General features: G+C 31.5%; 1 protein-coding gene across 1 annotated transcript in view; it reads left to right on the forward strand.

Annotated features, from left to right (window-relative positions):
• The window catches only part of LOC148598208 (adenylyl cyclase-associated protein 1-like), a 69,170-nt gene that overhangs the window by 11,552 nt on the left and 38,415 nt on the right, over positions 1-19,203 (forward strand). Inside the window, exons 3-7 of the mRNA XM_088562563.1 lie at positions 4,651-4,754; positions 5,594-5,671; positions 11,331-11,384; positions 15,800-15,889; positions 16,887-16,972. Coding sequence (XP_088418689.1) covers positions 4,651-4,754; positions 5,594-5,671; positions 11,331-11,384; positions 15,800-15,889; positions 16,887-16,972 — 412 coding nt within the window. The remainder of the gene's footprint in view (positions 1-4,650; positions 4,755-5,593; positions 5,672-11,330; positions 11,385-15,799; positions 15,890-16,886; positions 16,973-19,203) is intronic.

Consider the following 19,203-nt stretch of genomic DNA (forward strand, 5'->3'; position numbering starts at 1 on the left):
GTTTGTTTAGACATGTTTTCCAACTATTCAGGGTTTGGATTAGACATTATCCATTTATTCAGGGTTTAGTTTAGCCAGGTTTTCCAATTATTCAGGGTTTGGTTTAGACAGGTTTTGCAGTTATTCTGGGTTTGGTTTAGACATGTTTTGCAATTATTCTGGGGTTTGGATTAGACATGTTTTGCAATTATTCTGGGTTTGGTTTAGACATGTTTTCCAATTATTCTGGGTTTGGTTTAGACATGTTTTGCAATTATTCTGGGGTTTGAATTAGACATGTTTTGCAATTATTCTGGGTTTGGTTTAGACATGTTTTCCAATTATTCAGGGTTTGGTTTAGACAGGTTTTCCAATTATTCTGGGTTTGGTTTAGACAAATTTTCCAATTATTCAGGGTTTATTTAGATAGGTTACACTGTTTAATGTTGCTTTCTTTCAAAATGGTGCAAAGAGCTGGTACAATATACCTTATATGGTGATTAAAATTTTTTAGACAGGTGCTTGTTTAATAAAACATGCCAATATACATTTAAACTTACAGAAGAACACTTAAAGGGTGTTTGACTTTGACTGGTTTATGCCCCTGGGTTAAATTTTATTATTTTGCAAGTTCATTTGAAATGAGATATAATATATAATCTTGCCAATTTTAAGTCCAAGTGTCCATGAACTGTTCATCAAATTTCAGAAAACTATAACAAAGTAAGAACTACCTGTCCTGTTTTTACAAGACTTTGTTTAAAATACATGTATCAATATGTAGTGCTTTCTATATGAAACTAACAAGCGAATATAGACCACTTGTCTTTTGTGAACTCTCTTGCAAGGTGACTTAAGACATGCTTAACTATATTAATGATGCAGTCTGACTTTAGTGTCAGTCTCTGTGAGAATCAGGCAGTGGGCAAAATATGGTAAAAAAAAACCCACCATTTTGAAAGTGTGTTTTGGACCATTGTGGTACCAGCTACTCCATTGGTGTAATATTTATTTTGCCAGATTTATTTAAGACTTGACTTGATTGTGAAACGGATAAGTGTTCAGTAATTTTGTTGTTATCCTTATTGACTATCAAAATCAAGGAGAAAGTACAAGATTTTCCATATTATTTTGGTAATTGAGTCATAATTTGATTGAAATGTTTTGAAGATAAGAAAAGCCAACATTTCAAGGGCAGATAACTCTGTCAAAAACCTCTTTTTCACTAACATTCTATTAAAAATTTCTGAACAAATCCAGTGATGCAAAGATCAAAATGTGGTCTTTACAATTAGAGAAATCATCTTTGAGTGAAATTATATATATTTTTTTACATGCTTATTTTCTGATTTTTCCCATTTTGCCTGATTCTTAAAAAGACTTACACTTAAGCCAGCACCTACTATTTACTATCAAAGGAGTAAAAATTAGGAAATACAAGCCGGTAGCCCAGACCACATAATTATTTAATATTTTCTATATGTTCCACTAAATTTTACCCAAAAGTTTGTTAGCCCAGCTTAAAATTTAGCCATGCATGGGCTTCTGGGCTACTGCTCATTTTTATCCCTGCAAGGGTCTGTATATCACATTGGATAGTAGGGGATGGCTTTAATCAGACTGCTTGTAATGTTACAGAGCATGATGGAAAACCATACAACAGCAAACTCTGATAGTGGTGTCAATGACAACTTCTATTTTTTTTTTTGGTTTTTGATTTATCAAAATACCTTATGTCGCCAGTTAATGCCTCGAACTTCCCTACTTTTCTGAACACTACACAAAAATATAGTCCAAATGTAATTCCTTTTATATCATTCAATACATCTTTTATAACCTGTAAATATGTTTCTAGCAAGTATTCATCTCAATAATATTCTATATTTTCTGTAAATAAAATTAAGATCTAGTCATCAAATGAAGTGATGATTTTAGGGACTCCTTTTTGGATGTTTAGTAATAAATTAGAATTTAGGGAATGAATTTCTTGCAGTAATGTGCCAAAAACATTAAATGTGCTAAACATGTTCCACTTAATACAATTGTCAGTCAGAACCTCAATCTGTCATCAATATTTTATGATTAATAAACAGGAAGAGAAGAACCGTGATTTTTAACCAAGTAAAATTGGCTACAAATTTCAAATTGATAAAAAGTGTCTTGATATGTTGATCAAGGAAATTATTTTCTTAAGCAGAACTTAGTTCCATTTAGGTTTAATTACAGTGCAGGATAATGCTCTGTTGAAATAATTTTGAATGTGAGTGGAAATTAATTTTTGGACAGGTTTAAAAATTTGAGAATAATTATAAGGTAAAACAGAACAAAATTTGTAAATGTATGTGAAATTGGTTACTGTTTAACTATTGAAATCTGTAATTGATTGACATTCAGTTTATACATATTAAGAAAAACTGTTCTAAATAATATAGGAAATGCAAATGTATGATTAAAGTTTTATTTTACATCATGTAATCTTTTTAACTTTAGTCCATCATGCTACAATCTTCACAAGAATAAAAAATCCCCAGTGCTTACAGCACTTTGATTTTTCCTGGTTTTAATGATCTTTTGTAGACATGCTCATATGCAGTAACTTGTATCTTAATATGAATTGATTTTGCTAATAATTCATAATGTTCTCTCGGCCTGTAACTAGTTCAACTGGGACTTCAACCAATCAGTGCCGTTTAACAAATGCTTTTTTCTACGTGAATATTATAAAAAAGTCAAACAGTGATACAGTATAAATGCCTGCTTCATTTTTGTTCATCAGAAATCCAGAGAGAGGATACCCAAAGGTATGCTATTGTTGTCACAAATCATCAAAATAAACGACAACAATTTTTTGGATATGCAAGTATTCAGAGCTCCAGAAAATAATTGGTCACTCTTCATTTGTAAATTATATTGGGTGAAAGCATATTAAGTAATTTTATTGAGCGATTTATCAGTGATATGTTTGTATTATATTCAATTTCACCAAAGCCTATCAAGCTTTTATTTGACACAGAATGAAATCAGTCCAAGTTACTTGGGTGCTTACACAAGATTGATGGAAAATGCTAAATAAAAACGTTCCAATGATTTGTAAGAGTTGTATCCCTTACTATAGGTCTAACTCCTTTACTAATTGATCAGAACAAAGTTCATACAACTAAGTTTTTCATGTTGAGACTTTTAAAGTGCATTGAAAATGCTATAAAATGATCAGTTGTTAAGAAAGAAAACAGTTTGAGTAGAGCTCCTATCAGACATATTGTTATGCTTTGGACTTAATGAGAAATTGCATCTTTTTCACCCTTCAACTTTTTGGGTTTTTGATCCTTCAGGATCAAAATACCTTATGTCGCCGGTTCATCACTGGAACTTCCCTACTATTTCTGAACACTACACAAGAATGTTGTCCAAATGTAATTCCTTTAATATCATTCAATACCTCTTTGTATCCAGTAAATATATTGCTGTTGAGCTCAATAGTACTCTGTTGTTTTTGCAAATAAAATTAATAAACAGGAAGTGATTTTAACCAAGTAAAATTGGCTAGAAAATTCAAATTGATAAAAAGTGTCTATTTTTTTTTTAACCTTATCTTAATCAAGGGAATTATTTTCTTAAACTGGAGTTGGTTTTATTTAATTTTAATTTCACTGTTAATATAGTTATTGAATGTAAATGCTAACTAACTTTTGGACGGGTTTAAAAATTTGTGAAAAAGTTGAAATTTAAAAAAAAATTTGTAAATGTGTGTGAAGTTGAATACGGTTTAACCATTGATTACAGTTTATACTTAAGAAATCTGTAGTATTGATTGACATTCAGTTTATATGTATTGGGAAAAACACTTCTAAATGATATAAAAAATATAATGTATAATCAGCTTTAATTTACATCATGTATTCTTTGAAATTTTGTTGATACCACAATTTTCACAAGAATCAAAAACCTCCAGTGCTGAAGCAGCACTTGGATTCTAAATTGAGTTTCTGTTTTTTAGGGTTTTAAGACTCTTTCAATGACAAAATAATAGGGTGTTTGCCAATTTAGATTGAGTAATTACTCATTTATTCCCCTTATCTGGAGCTCTGACGTATAATGTTTTATAACTCAAAATAAAATTTTATAATCACAAATCCAGAAGGTGTTTTCTGTTTTGTTGATTCATTTTTTCTACACAGACAAAATTATTTCATGTGAATTTCAAATGAATTTCACATGAAAAATATTTGCCTGTGTATACATGTATGTTTTAAGTAGAAATTAAAGGTCACAATGGGTATTAGAGAAGTTGTCATTTTTTGTTTTAATTACAACACCACCACCTTGTAGTCTCATGGTTATTGGTTGGCCAAAGTGCTGGCTGTGGTACATTTTTGAATAAAAGGATTTTACATAATTGTAGTGACTGCTTTTCATGCCATGTACACAGAATTTTTGGGATGGAGTGACAACTAGCTAGTTTGCTCATAGGCTGCAGCTTCTGTGAGCCAACACAATACAAGGGGTAGGGTAATTGAGATAAATACAAAAGGCTCAGCAAGTCAAACTAATACACAGGAGGGCCTGTTTATTTGGTCAGTTTTTCTCCTCTCGAAATGCATGAAATATCTGCTATAGAATAGGAAACCCAAGATTAATCAATCAATCAATTAACCAATCTGTTTATTTTAGGACCTGCAGCACCATTTGTCACAGCCTTTGATGATATTTTGAATGGACCAGTTGCAGAGTTTGTTAGTCTATCAAACACGATTGGTGGAGATGTTGCAAAATTGGTAAGTTTTTTAGGACTGCAAAATATTTGCGGTCATATGATGCTTTTATCCTTGTCATCTTCCGTATCAAATTTCAATGGTGTGTTCATACTTGCTTAAACTGTTCAGGGTTTGACCTCTGCAGTCATGTCAAGTTGTGCCATGCGAAACATTTTATTATATATGCCGATAATTGAGCTATACACTGATGTCATGTCCATCTGTTCCCTGTAAAGTTTTGAAATTATCTAAATTTAACTCAGCAATCATTTTAACAGGGCTTCCGCTAATTTTAAAGATAACAAGTTTTTTTCTCAAATTATCTAAGATTTTTGTGGTCTGTAAAGTGCTAATAAATTGTTGAAAAGAAAATATGTATATATTTTTTGCAAATATGCTTCGCATAAACATCTTGACAGACAAAAAATTCTTAGAAATTTAGAATCTTAAATCTTCATTGCGTTTCTGTGGAGAAGTATCTATTTATTTTTTGGAAAATATGCTGTGAAGGATGCAACAGCTTGGGAAGATTGTAAATAACAAATTTTGAGATTGATTTTTATGTCTTAAACATTATAACATGTACATGTATTATCTGATTGTAATCAATGTCAATATTGAAAACTGCCATTCCCTGGGATTTGACTGACCAAAAAGGAGTAGGGCCATGAAGATAAAATTTTGGCCCTGTGATGATATAAAGAAAAAAATCATATTGTCATATAAATTAAGTGTCTTATTTTAACTTGATAGGGACTACCTTTCTGATACTGAGCTAGTTCATTTTGATAAGAAAAATGATTTCACAAATAAAATTGTGAAGAAATGTAAACATTAATATTATTGCTTTTATTGTATAGGGAGAGATGGTGTCTAATGCTTTTACTGAACAGAAGAAGTTATTAGTGGTGGCTTCTAAGAGCAAGAAGCCATCAGATGTAAGTGTTCAATACATCCTTTTGCAGATAAAATGGCAGAGATTCTAAGTATCCCCCTGCCTGTCTGTCAGTCTGTGTGTCTTTAATAAATGTGTTTGTTTATCTGTTAGTGTTCAAAATATACCCTTGAAGATAAAATGGCAGAGAATCTAGGTATCGCCCTGCCTGTCTGTCAGTCTGTGTGAAACTTTTTAAAACTTTGAAACTTTTTTATTTCACTAAGAGGCTCCACATGGAGCATAGTAGCACAAAATAAACATATATACAATTCTGAACAATGTTGAACATAATGAATGAACACAACAAGAAGGTAATATCATTTGAATAGATATCGCTATCTTAATAAATCTGGCAAGGCCTATTATAGTAAATTTATCTTCACAATTCATTAATTCCCTATAGCTAAGAGTATTTGGACTGTCAGTTATGTAATTTGGCAAGAATCTACGTCTTTCTTGATTAAAATACGTACAATTGAACAGATAATTAAAGCTGCCATAGCTGTCATTTTCATAAAAAAAAAATCCGTTGAAATATACCTTAATTCTACTTAATTGCACTTTTCCTATAAAATTTCATTCAATATCCACAAATAAAATGTGTTAAATACATGAAATAGGTGTCTATATATTTATTGTCTTGCAAGACAAAAAATCAACCTAGATAAATTCGTATGCGTGTGATTTCTGGTGACCTTAATCCATGCATGTGCTGTAAGGGTCGCTTTTTTTAAGAACAAATCTGATTGCAAAGTGAAAGTGGTTAATCAATGGCAAGGAAGACCGTCGGACTCAAACCTTAAAGAAAAAAGATCGAATATAATGCAGGGATCCTTTTGAAATTTACGCATTGTGATATCATGTGGCACAAATATGGTCAGTAACTGTCATTATTTATTTGAAAACTGATCAAGAAATAGATGAAATAAAATGTCAACAAAACATGTGCTTACCTGTGTATCCGTTATCGTTATTTTTTTACCAAGGTTTAAGTATTTTTAACCCGGGTTAATGTTCTGTCGGCAATCTTCGGAAGTAATGGTGAAAAATAATTAGATCTGAGCTATTGACCTTCTTTGATTGAAAAAAAAAAAACGTTGTTTTTACAATGTTCTGTAGGTAGTATCGACACTTATTGCATCAATTGCATTACTACAAACTTATTTCATTTTATCAGCAAAATTCAGTAGAATCAAAACTGAACACATTTAGAAGCTAATGCAGGTTTAAATTCATCACCTAATTCTTGTTCGTTACAAAGATTACATATTCGTTCAGGTCTGTTAGTGGCTAAGAACCTACCAGTTTCAATTGGCAATTTATGACTACTACATCTGAGTCGACTTAAGATATACAATAAATCTTGTGGTAATACAGTTAAATAATTTTCAAAACCAAAAGTTGTCTTGTACATCCTTTAATTAGAACATTTAGAGGAATTCGTGTCTGTAACTGTTTATTTGTCTGTAAGTGTTTCATCATTTCCCCTTGCAAATGAAGAGATAGGGTATTAAAGAATCATTCTGTCTGTCTGTCTGTAAATGTTCATTATGCTCCTTTGTAAACAATGAGCCATGGTTGAATGGATTCGCCCTGTATGTTTTTTCAGGTATATAATGTATATATAACTGTTTATTATATTTCTTACAATCAATGAGTCACAGTTTGAAGGAATCATCCTGTCTGTCTGTATATCTGTTCACTTATCTCTTTTATTAGCAGAATTTCTCCATGAAAACGTATTGGATTTAGATTAAATTTGATATGAGGCTTTGGCATCATATGTAGAGAAGATGATGTCATCTTGTTAGCTCTGAGCCAGAATATTCCCGACTTGCAGACCAACATTTTGTCAACATTTATCTCCCTTTGGAGCAGGTGTCTATTCGGAACACGTAAGGTTTTCCATCCGATATCAACGATAATTTAGAAAATCTCGAAAGTCAAAAGGGAATTTCTCGTTCTACCGACCCTGCCATAAATTTTCTTTACCCGGGATACAAATGAAAATCATCCTTCTGTAACCTACCAACAAAATGAAACATCCTGTAAATTTTAGAAACATTGTTGTGTTTGTCTGCTGGGGATTCCATTTTCATTCGAGTTACCTCTTTTTTCTGCACCCGAATTCGAACATCGATTAGAAAGACTTCCAAATTATACATGCTCTTACGGGAGGTAACTCTGCAAAAACAGGATAAGGTATGGCTGCATCCCGAGCTCCGCAAGTAGGGAATAGTGACATACCTTCATCTGAACTGTTGTCTTTCTTGGATACATGTACTTTAAAAGTCTTGGATCAGTTCCATTTGTCAAAAGTTCATGGTCAGAAAGAGGCAAAAAAATCTGCAAATTTTCTAATCAATTCCTTGGAAATGTGTCCTAAAGTGTGGAGTTAACAATAATGAATGTGTTTGATATGACTTGTCAAATTTAATTACTTCAAATTAGTTCAGGTTGTTTAAAAAATCAGCATGAGTTTAACATCTTAGGGTGTCAGTTTCACCTGAGCACGCCTGTCAATCAAAAGTTATTGACAGGTAGCAATGGACATTTATTTCTTTTTCATTTTGTATAGATTTTGGTCACAGTTGAAAGAAAAATTTTAATAAAAAAGACATTTTGAATTCATTTTAAATTGACAATATTTTTATTTTTTTGTATTTTATTGACTTTTGACAAAGTGTTTGCAATAAAAGATGAAAGCAGTGAAGGATTTTGTAATAAAGAAGGTTTACGAGATGATGAGATGGGCCTATTTACGTTGATTTCTGTAAATTGACATGGTTTTTCATTTCTATATTTTTTTTATTTATTGAATTTAATTGGATTATTTAGAGTATTTTTGAAAAGGTGTTTATTTATTGAATACATTTCTAACAATGTTAGGTTGTTTTTAATGCAATTCAAATCGAAACTTGCATACAAATTTTCTACTATAATGGCTCTATTTGCTTTGGAGTGAAAAGTTGCATATTCTGTGCATAAACATGAATTTTTAGTGATCTTTTGAATCTATTCTCAACCTTGAGCTATTCACAGAGGTCGTTAGCCTTTGTTGGGTTCTAAATGAAACAATTATATTGGTTAACTTGTTTATTTTCTTTTTTTCTCATGCTACTGTCCTGTTTAAGGGACTAACTGAAAAAGAGGCTGTGGGACATGAATCAATTTCGTAAGACAGGAAACACTTTTTGAGGATACTTTTTCTTATATTTTTGCGTTTTGGTAGGTTTTGGGCAGAAGGACGTTCAAATTGACCATTTACACTTCATTGAAATGCCGTAATTGTCTATAAACTTTTTTTAATTCTTTTTGTTGACTTTGCAAGGAACTTATTGTATTTACTCTCCTAAACATAATTTTGTTTTAGCCAGCTAGGTTTTAGTAGGACTTTTTAACACCAGATATGAAGTATTTGTACAATGACAGAAATGATTTGGGATTTTCAATATAAATTAAAAAGTCCACCATCATATCTAGGATAAGGGACATAACTCTTGAAATCAGTTAGTTTGTTTGTTGGGGTTTAACGCCCAAGCAGCAATATTTCAGCTATATTCAGGCGATGAACATGAAATGATGAATTTCACCAAACCTTTTGAAGCTTTCATTTGAAACAGAATGAGATCAATCCAAGTTACATGAGATTGATGTAAAATGCTGAATACAAACATTCCAATGATTTGTAAGAGTTGCGTCCCTTACCCCAGGTCTACCACCTTAAGTAATACTCAGTAAATTATAACATGCTACCTTGTCGAGTGCTTAGTAATTGGCAACAGAAGCATAATTATTGATCATTCAATGGAGTTCCATACATTTTGGCACTGACATTACTGATTGTAACTTAATTGGACTGTATCATTTATCTGGATATAAGGCCAAATTTCAAAGGTCCTCTGTCAATAATACAGTTGTGGATCTCTTACCATCACTAATTTTGAACCTTTAAGGAATATCTCAAGAAATTCTCACTAATGTTCAGCACTCTGCAAAGTGTGGCACATGGTTTGAAAGCCTAAATGTTTTTGTTGGGGGGTTTTTTTTGTTTGTTTTTTTTATATTTTGATTGAAATGTTACAATAAACAGAAATTAACATGTGGCTTTTCATATAACCCTTGCTCTTAAGTGATATAAATTAAATAGAATATATCGGAGAATTCAAATTAAGGGAGATAACTCAGTATATGACACTGAAATGTATTCGAAACTGTTTGGTTTTCCATGTAGATTATCTCCTAAGATCAGACAGATTGGAATGAATTATTATATGTTCATCATATAGACCTACACAGCAACTTAATAACAAAAATGAAAAAAAAATATGTAGCCTTTTTTAGGGTGTGTCATGAACATAATACAAAAATTTGCAGGGTTCTTGCCAATACTGCTGCTTAAAATGTACTCTACACTAGCTTTTGTTTAACAGTACTCATGATAATTTGATATTCATTAATCTAATTAGAATTAGGTCTACTAATTGTTTCAGTCATCAGTCACTGGATATAGGATCTTACCACAAACCTCTCTTCAGACAACCTTTTTAATATCCATAGATTTTTCCCTTTAAATGATGTTTTCATAATCATGAATGGTATAATCAATTTGGCAGATCAGAAAGTAGAACAGGGTGTGGTTCAATCCTATATGTAGGTATACTTATCAGTCTTGTATTGCATATTCCACAGCGGATGCACGTCATGGAGATTAAAAATTAGTGCGCTTTCTTTTTGCCTTTTCCTGTTTTTGTTCTTTGCAAATGATTCTCATTTTTCATAAAAATTACAGGGTAAATATCAAGCTACGACACAAAAAAACTTGTTTTTGAGAAAAAAAAACAGTAATTTCATGAAAAATAATGCTTCAGAAAAGGAGTCTGTTTTATGAGCTCAAAATAAAAGTGAAATTAGAAAGGGTATTTTTAGTATGACCTTTTCTGGTGTACTAAAGTTTGTGTCTTTTTTTCTAAAATGCACATAAAATTGATTTTTGACATTTCCTTAAATAAAATACTTGGTCAAAAGTTAGGTTTAAAGTCTTTGTCTATTTTTTTTTCAAAATTTTTAAGATTAAAGATTTACTACATAGAAGCCTATGGAAAAAACAATACAAGACTACAGCCAACAGTGACTTAGTTGAACAATTAATGGGTCTTATTTTGATGAAATGGGATATTCATGTATCTATAATTATCCCATCTTAGGTCAGTGCAGTCCTTGTACTGATCTGAGCAACGATTTGACGGATCGATGACTGATGACCAATCTGATCACAGTTTTGTTATGTAAAATGGCGTAGGATCTGTTTGAAATAAAAGAAATGTAAAATAAAAGTATAACATAATGTTTAGATTAACTACATTATGTAAATATGTGTAAAATTCACAAAGAAAACAACAAGAAACCATAAAATACAGTGACAGCTCTGTGTTCACGTGATGCGATCACCTGTTCAATGGATTGGTTTGACAGACTGATGACTGACCCGAAACTGATTGGTGACCGATGACCGATGGCAATTTTTGTTGCACGGATCGGTTCAGGTACTGTAGCAGTATTTGCAGTACGAAAAAAAAATTATGTCCTAATTTACAAATTAATCTTATCAGAATGATTGATTGAATTGAATTATTTTCTGTTATTATTTGTTTTTTCAGAATGATTTTATGACAGTATTGAAGCCTCTGTCAGACTGCATTGCTACTGTTGTGGTATGTATATTATACTTCCCGTTTTTTTTTCCAACCTCCCAACCTTAGAACCTCCCATTTCTTTGGTCAACAGTGTTGACAACTGTGATATTCATGGCTACAGTGGGTATTTGAGTCCATAATATTTTCAATGAAAAGCAGTTTTTTACTTTCATAAACCTTGGTTTACTAGTTGAACCAATGAAGCAATTTTTTGAAATACGAAAACATAGCTCAGTGAGTGCACAATTTACCAAGTAAAATCTTAATCAGATAAGCTATATACTTTAATAATAGACTGAAAAAGCATGAAAATTTGTCATTTATCTTTTTTTTTTTTAAGATAGTACTTTTTGGTCTTTACCTCAATTTGCCCAAGTAAAATCAGAATGTATGTAACTTGTCAATACTTCATGATATTGTACCTTTTTTAAGTTGCTGATAGTGTTAGCAACTTCTTGCACACATAATTTCTGTATTAATATTGGCATATGATTTGCATTAATGTGTAGTTATACGCCACATAATCCAACAGATCTTCACTGTGTTCACTGCCACAGTGTCATAGTTCTAGCTTCATATGAGATAAAAATGTACCTCTTAAATATCATACCTGTGTGTTCTACGTGTGTTTCTTGCTTGTATGAGAACAGGAAGTTTACATTAAATGATCAGTTACCTTCGAACATTACCTGGTTTCCGATTCAGGCACTGAGGCTAGTTATAATACTATATAGGTCATATACAGTAGCACATCCCGATATTTATGAATATTCATTGCCAGTTGCTAAATCTGGTTCATAAACTGGTTCCCTGTCAATATCATAAAGCGACCCAAAGATTGCTACAATGTACCTTTTGTAAAACATATGTTTTTTGCTTGTATTAGAACTGAAATTTACATTAAAAGATGAAATGATCGGTTAGCATTGAATTAATGTAATATTACCCAGTTTTCGATTCAAACACAGGTGTTCGTTACAATTGATTATATAAGGGACATGTATGTTACCAGGACACCAATATCTATACATTGCCATTTGGCCATAATGGTTACTTAAGAGTACGCAATATTATTAAGGGAACCAAGATTTTAGCAGAAGTCATCCGATTTTAGAGCATATATCACATTTGTACCATTTCGGATGTTTAAAGTATGTCAAAATCAGTGACAGTGAATATTTCACGATTAGCTACTTTGAAGACTTCAGTCTTTGATTTTTATTGCCAAAACTTTCTAGCTGGTCAGAATGACCTAAGAATGGTCAGTTGAAAATTATTTAAGGTTTAATATGATTGGTCTAGACAATCATGTGACATAGGTCATTCTGACCTGACCTTTGGTCAAAATGTTTAGTTCCTTCAGGAAATATTGAGCAACATGATATAAATGAAAAATCCTTGACCTGACCCTAGGTGGCTGGTATAAGAATATATTCAGTTGGAAAACTTTTTAAGGTATCTCAAATCAGTTCTAATTTTGGTATTTTAAAGACCTTTGAGGAGAGCCAAGTTGCTTTGATTTTAACTGATTATAATTTTTACAGCTTTAAATCTTTTGATTTTAAATTTTGAAATAAATATGTTGAATTTTTTTGCTTTCAAAGAAAGACAACTCAAAAACTGAATAGAACAAATTTTCTAATTGCCTCACACAAAGGTATAAACAAAGAAATTAAGTGAAGAAAAGGAAATGATTAAATTACAGTCAAAGGTATATTTTGACCAACTTCAAAAGTGAAATGTGAATTTTTTTCCCTGTTATAATTCAATGTAATGTCTTACTTCTTTTATGTTAGGCTAATTATAATGTCGTTACAATTTCTTTTAATGGATACTCAGTCAGAAAGCGTTAGAATTTTCATTTTTTATCATGTTAATTATATTTGTGAAGATCCAGCATATTTTCTTTGATCCTGAGAGTATTTTCAAAGACGAATGTTATTTCTTGTAAAACCACTTGAAATTGAAAATGATATGCACTTTAATTTATCTTGACATCCCTCTTATTTTGTAATGAGATATTTTATCCTTTGTAAAGATGAGGTCTCTGGTCCTTTCAAGAAGAAGGCAGATTTTTGTTAATGTTCTGCAATGATTTTGTACTTGTTACTGAAATTCCTGTTGGAGAACTAGGAATCTTTCAAGAATCCGAGAAGTTCTTGCTACCTGTGACACTAATGCTGAAAGTAGGTCTAGTAGCTGCTCAACTTGTCTGTCCGTCTGTCCATCACACTTACAGCTACCTACTTTGTGAAATCTATTAAAGAAATTATTGTTTAAATTTTGGAAAAACACCAAAATAAGTGAAAATTTAATATTGATTTATCTCATAAATGTTACATTATTGAAAAATCAGCAGTTATATACAGTTAAAAAGTAAAAACTGATCCATAAGGTGTTTAGAAGATATCTGGATTTTATAGACAGAAATCTGTTTCAAATTCAGGTTTTTTTTAGTCATATCTCACTAGACAGTGATTTTGTTACTTGCTTTAAAAGCAGCCCCAACCCTTTATTTTTGGGAAATTTTACAGTATTTTCAACACATTGGGAAAAAATTTACGAGGAAAGAAACACATAAAATGCTGATCCGGAACTGAAAACCGATACTGATATGACAAATACACGCTCCAAATATTCACATGACCTTTGCAGTGATATTTATCTAGGTCCTGGACCTTTAACCTTTTACCTTTTATTGAGGGACATTTTATACTTCTGTTTTTATCATATTCAATTACACCAAAGCCTTTCAAGCTTTCCTTTGAAAAAGAATGAAATCAGTCCAAGTTACTTTGATGCTTACATGAGATTGATGTAAAGTTGTGAATACAAGCGTTCCAATGATTTGTAAGAGTTGTATCCCTTACCCTAGGTCTACCTGCTTAAAACTTGAAAACAATTCAGGAACATCAACTCTTGATATTTGTATTTGTATATTTGTACCAGATCTTCTATGCATCCTCACATTTGTTGCAATCTTTGATTACTCATCATAATTTGTAGATGAAGTTTCATCTAATTATGCTTAATAATCTGTTACTAATATATACAGTAATTTAAGTGATGAAAAGGCTGACAAATAGGGAGCAGATTTTACTTTTGAAATCAGACGGTTTTTTAGTATTGTTTTTCATACGTTCCTACAAGTATTGCCTACTTCTGGCGATGACGTGTTTCCAAAATCAAAAGTTATCAAGAAACCATTAACTGACTGATGGAACATTAATTTTGAAGTTTTATATTAAGAAATTGAAACTTAGATTACATTTTTCACCCTGAAGCACTTGTTTAATTGGCACGAAATCTTGTGTGAACCATATACATTTGACTTTTCTGTATTTACAAGTACATGTAAAATTGAAGATGCATGTACAGTGTTGGCAAAAACTGATATTCTGTAATTCTTCAACATATCCTGGTGGTCCTTGTACTAGTCCTGACGGTTCTTAATAAGTCTTGGTGGTCATTCAACAAGTCCTGGCAGTCATTCATCAAGTCTTGGTGGTCCTTCAACAAGTCCTGGCGGTCATTCAACATATCATAGTGGTCCTCCAATAAGTCCTGGTGGTCATTCAACAAGGTTTTTTGGTCCTTCAGCAAGTCCTGTTTGACCTTTATCTAACATCTCTAATGCCAAATTCACAAATATTGCTAGTTCTGAAAAGTGCTGGCTCATGTTTATGATTATGTTACATGTATGCCAAGACATGGTTTTCATATGTGTGATATGTAAGTACTGTAAACATACTAATTTTCACTATTTCACAGTTAAAAGAAAACTGAAAAAGATTTTTAACACTATATAGCACAAATCATTTTTTTAAACTGTGAAAATTGATACATGCATTGTATCCACTTTTGAGAATCTGCAAAAATTAGCAACTTAATATGTTTACAGAACATGTACTTGCTTTTTCTCATATTATGCCAAAAAAAAAATAGTAAGTCTTGTTTCCTACTTAAGGAGGTAGACCTAAGGTAAGGGACATAACTCTAGAAATCAGTGATGTGTTTGAATAATATTAATTTTCACCGAAGCCTTTCAAGCTTTCATTTGAAACAGAAAGAAATAAATCCATGTTACTTTGATGCTACATGAGATTGATATAAGGCGCCTGAATACAAACGTTTTAATGATTTGTAAGAGTTGTCTTAACAAGCAAGAAAAAAATCGGGTTGGTAGGTAGGGAGATATTATGTTTCATTGAGTAAATGGGGAAACTATCTAGATTTTAATAGTGCTTGTGCCCAAATGGCAATAACATGTTTAGGGTAGGCACAAAAAAATAGGGTAGGTAGGATAGATTTTTTTTTCAGCCTTAGATCCCATTAATTGTATATGAAAGAAACTGTTTTTAAACATTTGCCTCATTTTAATTCAGATATTTGGAAACCCTGTAATATATTGTCATTTTGTTATATAATTTCAGAATTTCAGAGAATCCAACAGAACAAGTCAGTACTTCAACCATCTATCAGTGCTTAGTGAATCTTTGACTGCCTTAGGATGGGTCTCTGTGGTAAGTTTTTTTTCTGATTTGGTTTTCTGTCAGTATAAAGAGGAAAGGATATACATGTACTGGAAAAATAGCTGAGTCAAAAAGGATATACTAGAAAAAATAGCAACACAAATTTGATAAAAATTATTAATTTGTATGGATTTGTTCAGATGGCAATATTCACAGGTATTAATTTTTTTTGGTTTTGAAAAATAACTAGAATCTCATTTCAAGTCCAATTCTGAAGATGGTTGTTTTTGTTTATTTGACTTCTATGATGGTGAAAACTAGGGCACTACACAGGCAAATGTGCCACACATGAGAATCATGTAGTTTGTATCATATGATTATCATATAAATCAAGCACCATATGATAATCATATGTTTTGGTTTACATATCATAATCATATGATTATCATATGTTTTCACAAACATATGATAGTCATATGTTTTCAAGCCAAAACTAACATGAGAATCATATGATAATCATATGACTATCATATGTTCAATATCATATGATTTTCACATGATTACCATATTATTATCTTATATATCAAGCACCATATGATTATCATATGATTTGAGCACCATATTAAAGGTTTTTGTTTTTTGGGTTTTTTTTGTGAGTTCTGCAATCTGCCTACTTTCCTAAGGAGTCAAGCTTCTTAGATTTCATAAGGGTATATATAAACTTGGAATGAAATTTTGCCATTTTGTTGAGAAAAAAAAATTCGGAGTAGATACAATAAAATTTGTACCCTTTCAATAATGCACTTCAATTATATGAAAAAAATATTGAATAAGTTAAGTTCATGATAGGGAAATCAAGGCAACCGGGATGAAATGAACATAATATAGGGATAACAACTAGACAAATAAAACAGACAACTAAGAACATGCAATAACCATTTATAATACACACATGGAATCAAAAATTACATCATAATGATCAAAAACTTCATGATTATCATGCACAATAAAACTTGCATAGTATGAGGTACATGTTTCTATATTTAAGTCTCCCACCCCAGGACCATTTGTGAAAGACATGGCAGATGCTGGTACCTTCTATTCTAACAGAGTCCTTAAAGACTTCAAGGGGAAGTAAGTACTATAGAACATGAAATTAGCAAGTGTTAATACATTGTAATACCTCCACTCAGCAGGTGGGCTGTAGAAAGGAATTATCTTGTCTGTACTTCCATCTGTCTGTCTTTCTTTCTACCCGTCATTCCATCTATCCAAATTTCATAGCAATTATTAGCTCCCAATGGATAGACTTGTTTCAAATTTTGTATGTAGCTTTATACAGATGGGTCATATTTTGTATGTGTTTTTATATACATTGGGCATATTGTGTATGTTTTTTTTATAAATGGGGCATATTTTGTATGTTTTTTTTATAAATGGGGCATATTTTGTATGTTTTATAAATGGGGCATATTTTGTATGTTTTTTAATAAATGGGGCATATTTTGTATGTTTTATAAATGGGGCATATTTTGTATATGATTTAAGTTGCTGTCCTGTATCAATATTCTTTTTTGACTTGGATAAAGGATTTATTGTTTAGTTGAATCAGTTTTTCACTGGCCTGTCAGTTGTAGAGTTTTGATCTTTAGAGAGGAAGGTATAATTTTTAGAAGGAAATCATGCTCTCCCGTTACATATGTTAGGGCCATTCTAATATCAGCATCTTCTGTTCCACTGTTTGAGATTTCATTTTCTATCTTAGGACCTATGACTTGTGACCTTGAGCATCAACCCTTTTGAATTGAATTCTTATTGTAAACTTCTTATTTTTCTCAAGTAGTCTGGTGATTTGAAACCTGGAAAATTCAGGACTTTCCTTTCTTGAAGGTATATTTGAACACTTGTGCTCTCACGTTATAAATGGTTGAGCCATTCTTAGCATCTTCCATTTCATTGTTTGAAATTTCTGTCTGTGTACTCAATATAGGACAGTAAACTGTCTGTAACTAATTACTGGAGCTTAAAATGTTCCGTCAATGATCGAGCTAGTGGGATCGAAAACATTTCAACACTGAGCTCTCATTAACAAAGAATGTCTGAGATGTACAAAAAACAAATGAACCTTTTGTTCTAACTATTGTTTTTCAATTAGTAAAACCTCAAAAGACAATTTGTGCTATTTGCTTTTACAACTTTAAACATCTTAAGTTTTCACCACTAATTAAACTTCAAACCTTCCAAGACCTAAAAAATCCATCAAATTTTCACCTGTATTGTTAAAATGGATGGATTGTGTTAGATCTTGTCCTGCTGTTAAAACGCTCAGATGATACATCTATCTTTCACTCTAATGCTTGAAATTTGCACTGCTAATTATCAAGTACTCCAAACATTTAAGTGATCTGTAAATCAAATTAAGAAAATTGGATGGAGGGTATCTTGCTGATGTTCAAAATTGTCAAAATGTTTGTTAAGAATCACAGTTTTTCATTAAAACTTCAGAGATATTTAGCATCTTCGAAAATAATTGCTTTCCATTCTTGTTCAGACAACTATTTTCTTGTAGCGTTAAAAAGTATGAGATTTGCTAACTGTGTGTTTTGAAACTCAAAGCATATGGGAATGTCTTAGAATAGCTTGTTTTAATTCTCTAAATTTATTAAAAGGAATACTCCCCAATTTTGATAATATAATTGCATTTCTCTTCGCAAGATGAAAACGACTTAATTTTTTTAATGAAGCAATTACAAGGTATTTTTCGTGTTGGATACTTACGTTGCTGTCTGCTATTTCTATATTATAGTTTGATAACGATTGTTTGAAATTGTTTGAAGTTTGGCATAAGGCATCAAAAGTTTGATAACTATTAGAAAATACCTTACGTCAAAATTTTGTTCTTGGAATGACCTTGATGAACTTATAAATATAAAAAAAATTAGTTGGTTGCACTTATGAGAAAATAAAAAAAAAAATTAATATTTGTGAATATTCAAAATGTTAGGATTTTCATTTAGGTAAAGAATTTGTAAATTGCTGTACTCAGTCTTGAATTATCTGGCTTTGGTCATAACTTAGGTAACCATTCTTTGTAAGAATCGGGCAATGGGTGGCATATCAGTTTTCTTAGATTTGAATTTTTTTGCTTCAAATATATTCAAAACATCTAGAAAACAAACAAAAAGCTATATAAACATATCCTGACACATCTGTGATGTAGATATTTCTTTTTTACAGCCTAAATAGGGAAAAAATGCAGGATGATTTTCCTGCCATGGTTCCATAGTGCATTTCAGCTACATTTGACCAATCAATATTTTATAAAAGCTTACTTTACAAACACTTTGGTGGTTATTTTGGAAGTT

Source organism: Perna viridis, chromosome 14 (genome assembly GCF_037379345.1).
Source record: "Perna viridis isolate PV_CMFRI_1.1 ecotype Kerala chromosome 14, ASM3737934v1, whole genome shotgun sequence".
NCBI classification, from domain to species: Eukaryota; Metazoa; Mollusca; class Bivalvia; order Mytilida; family Mytilidae; genus Perna; species Perna viridis.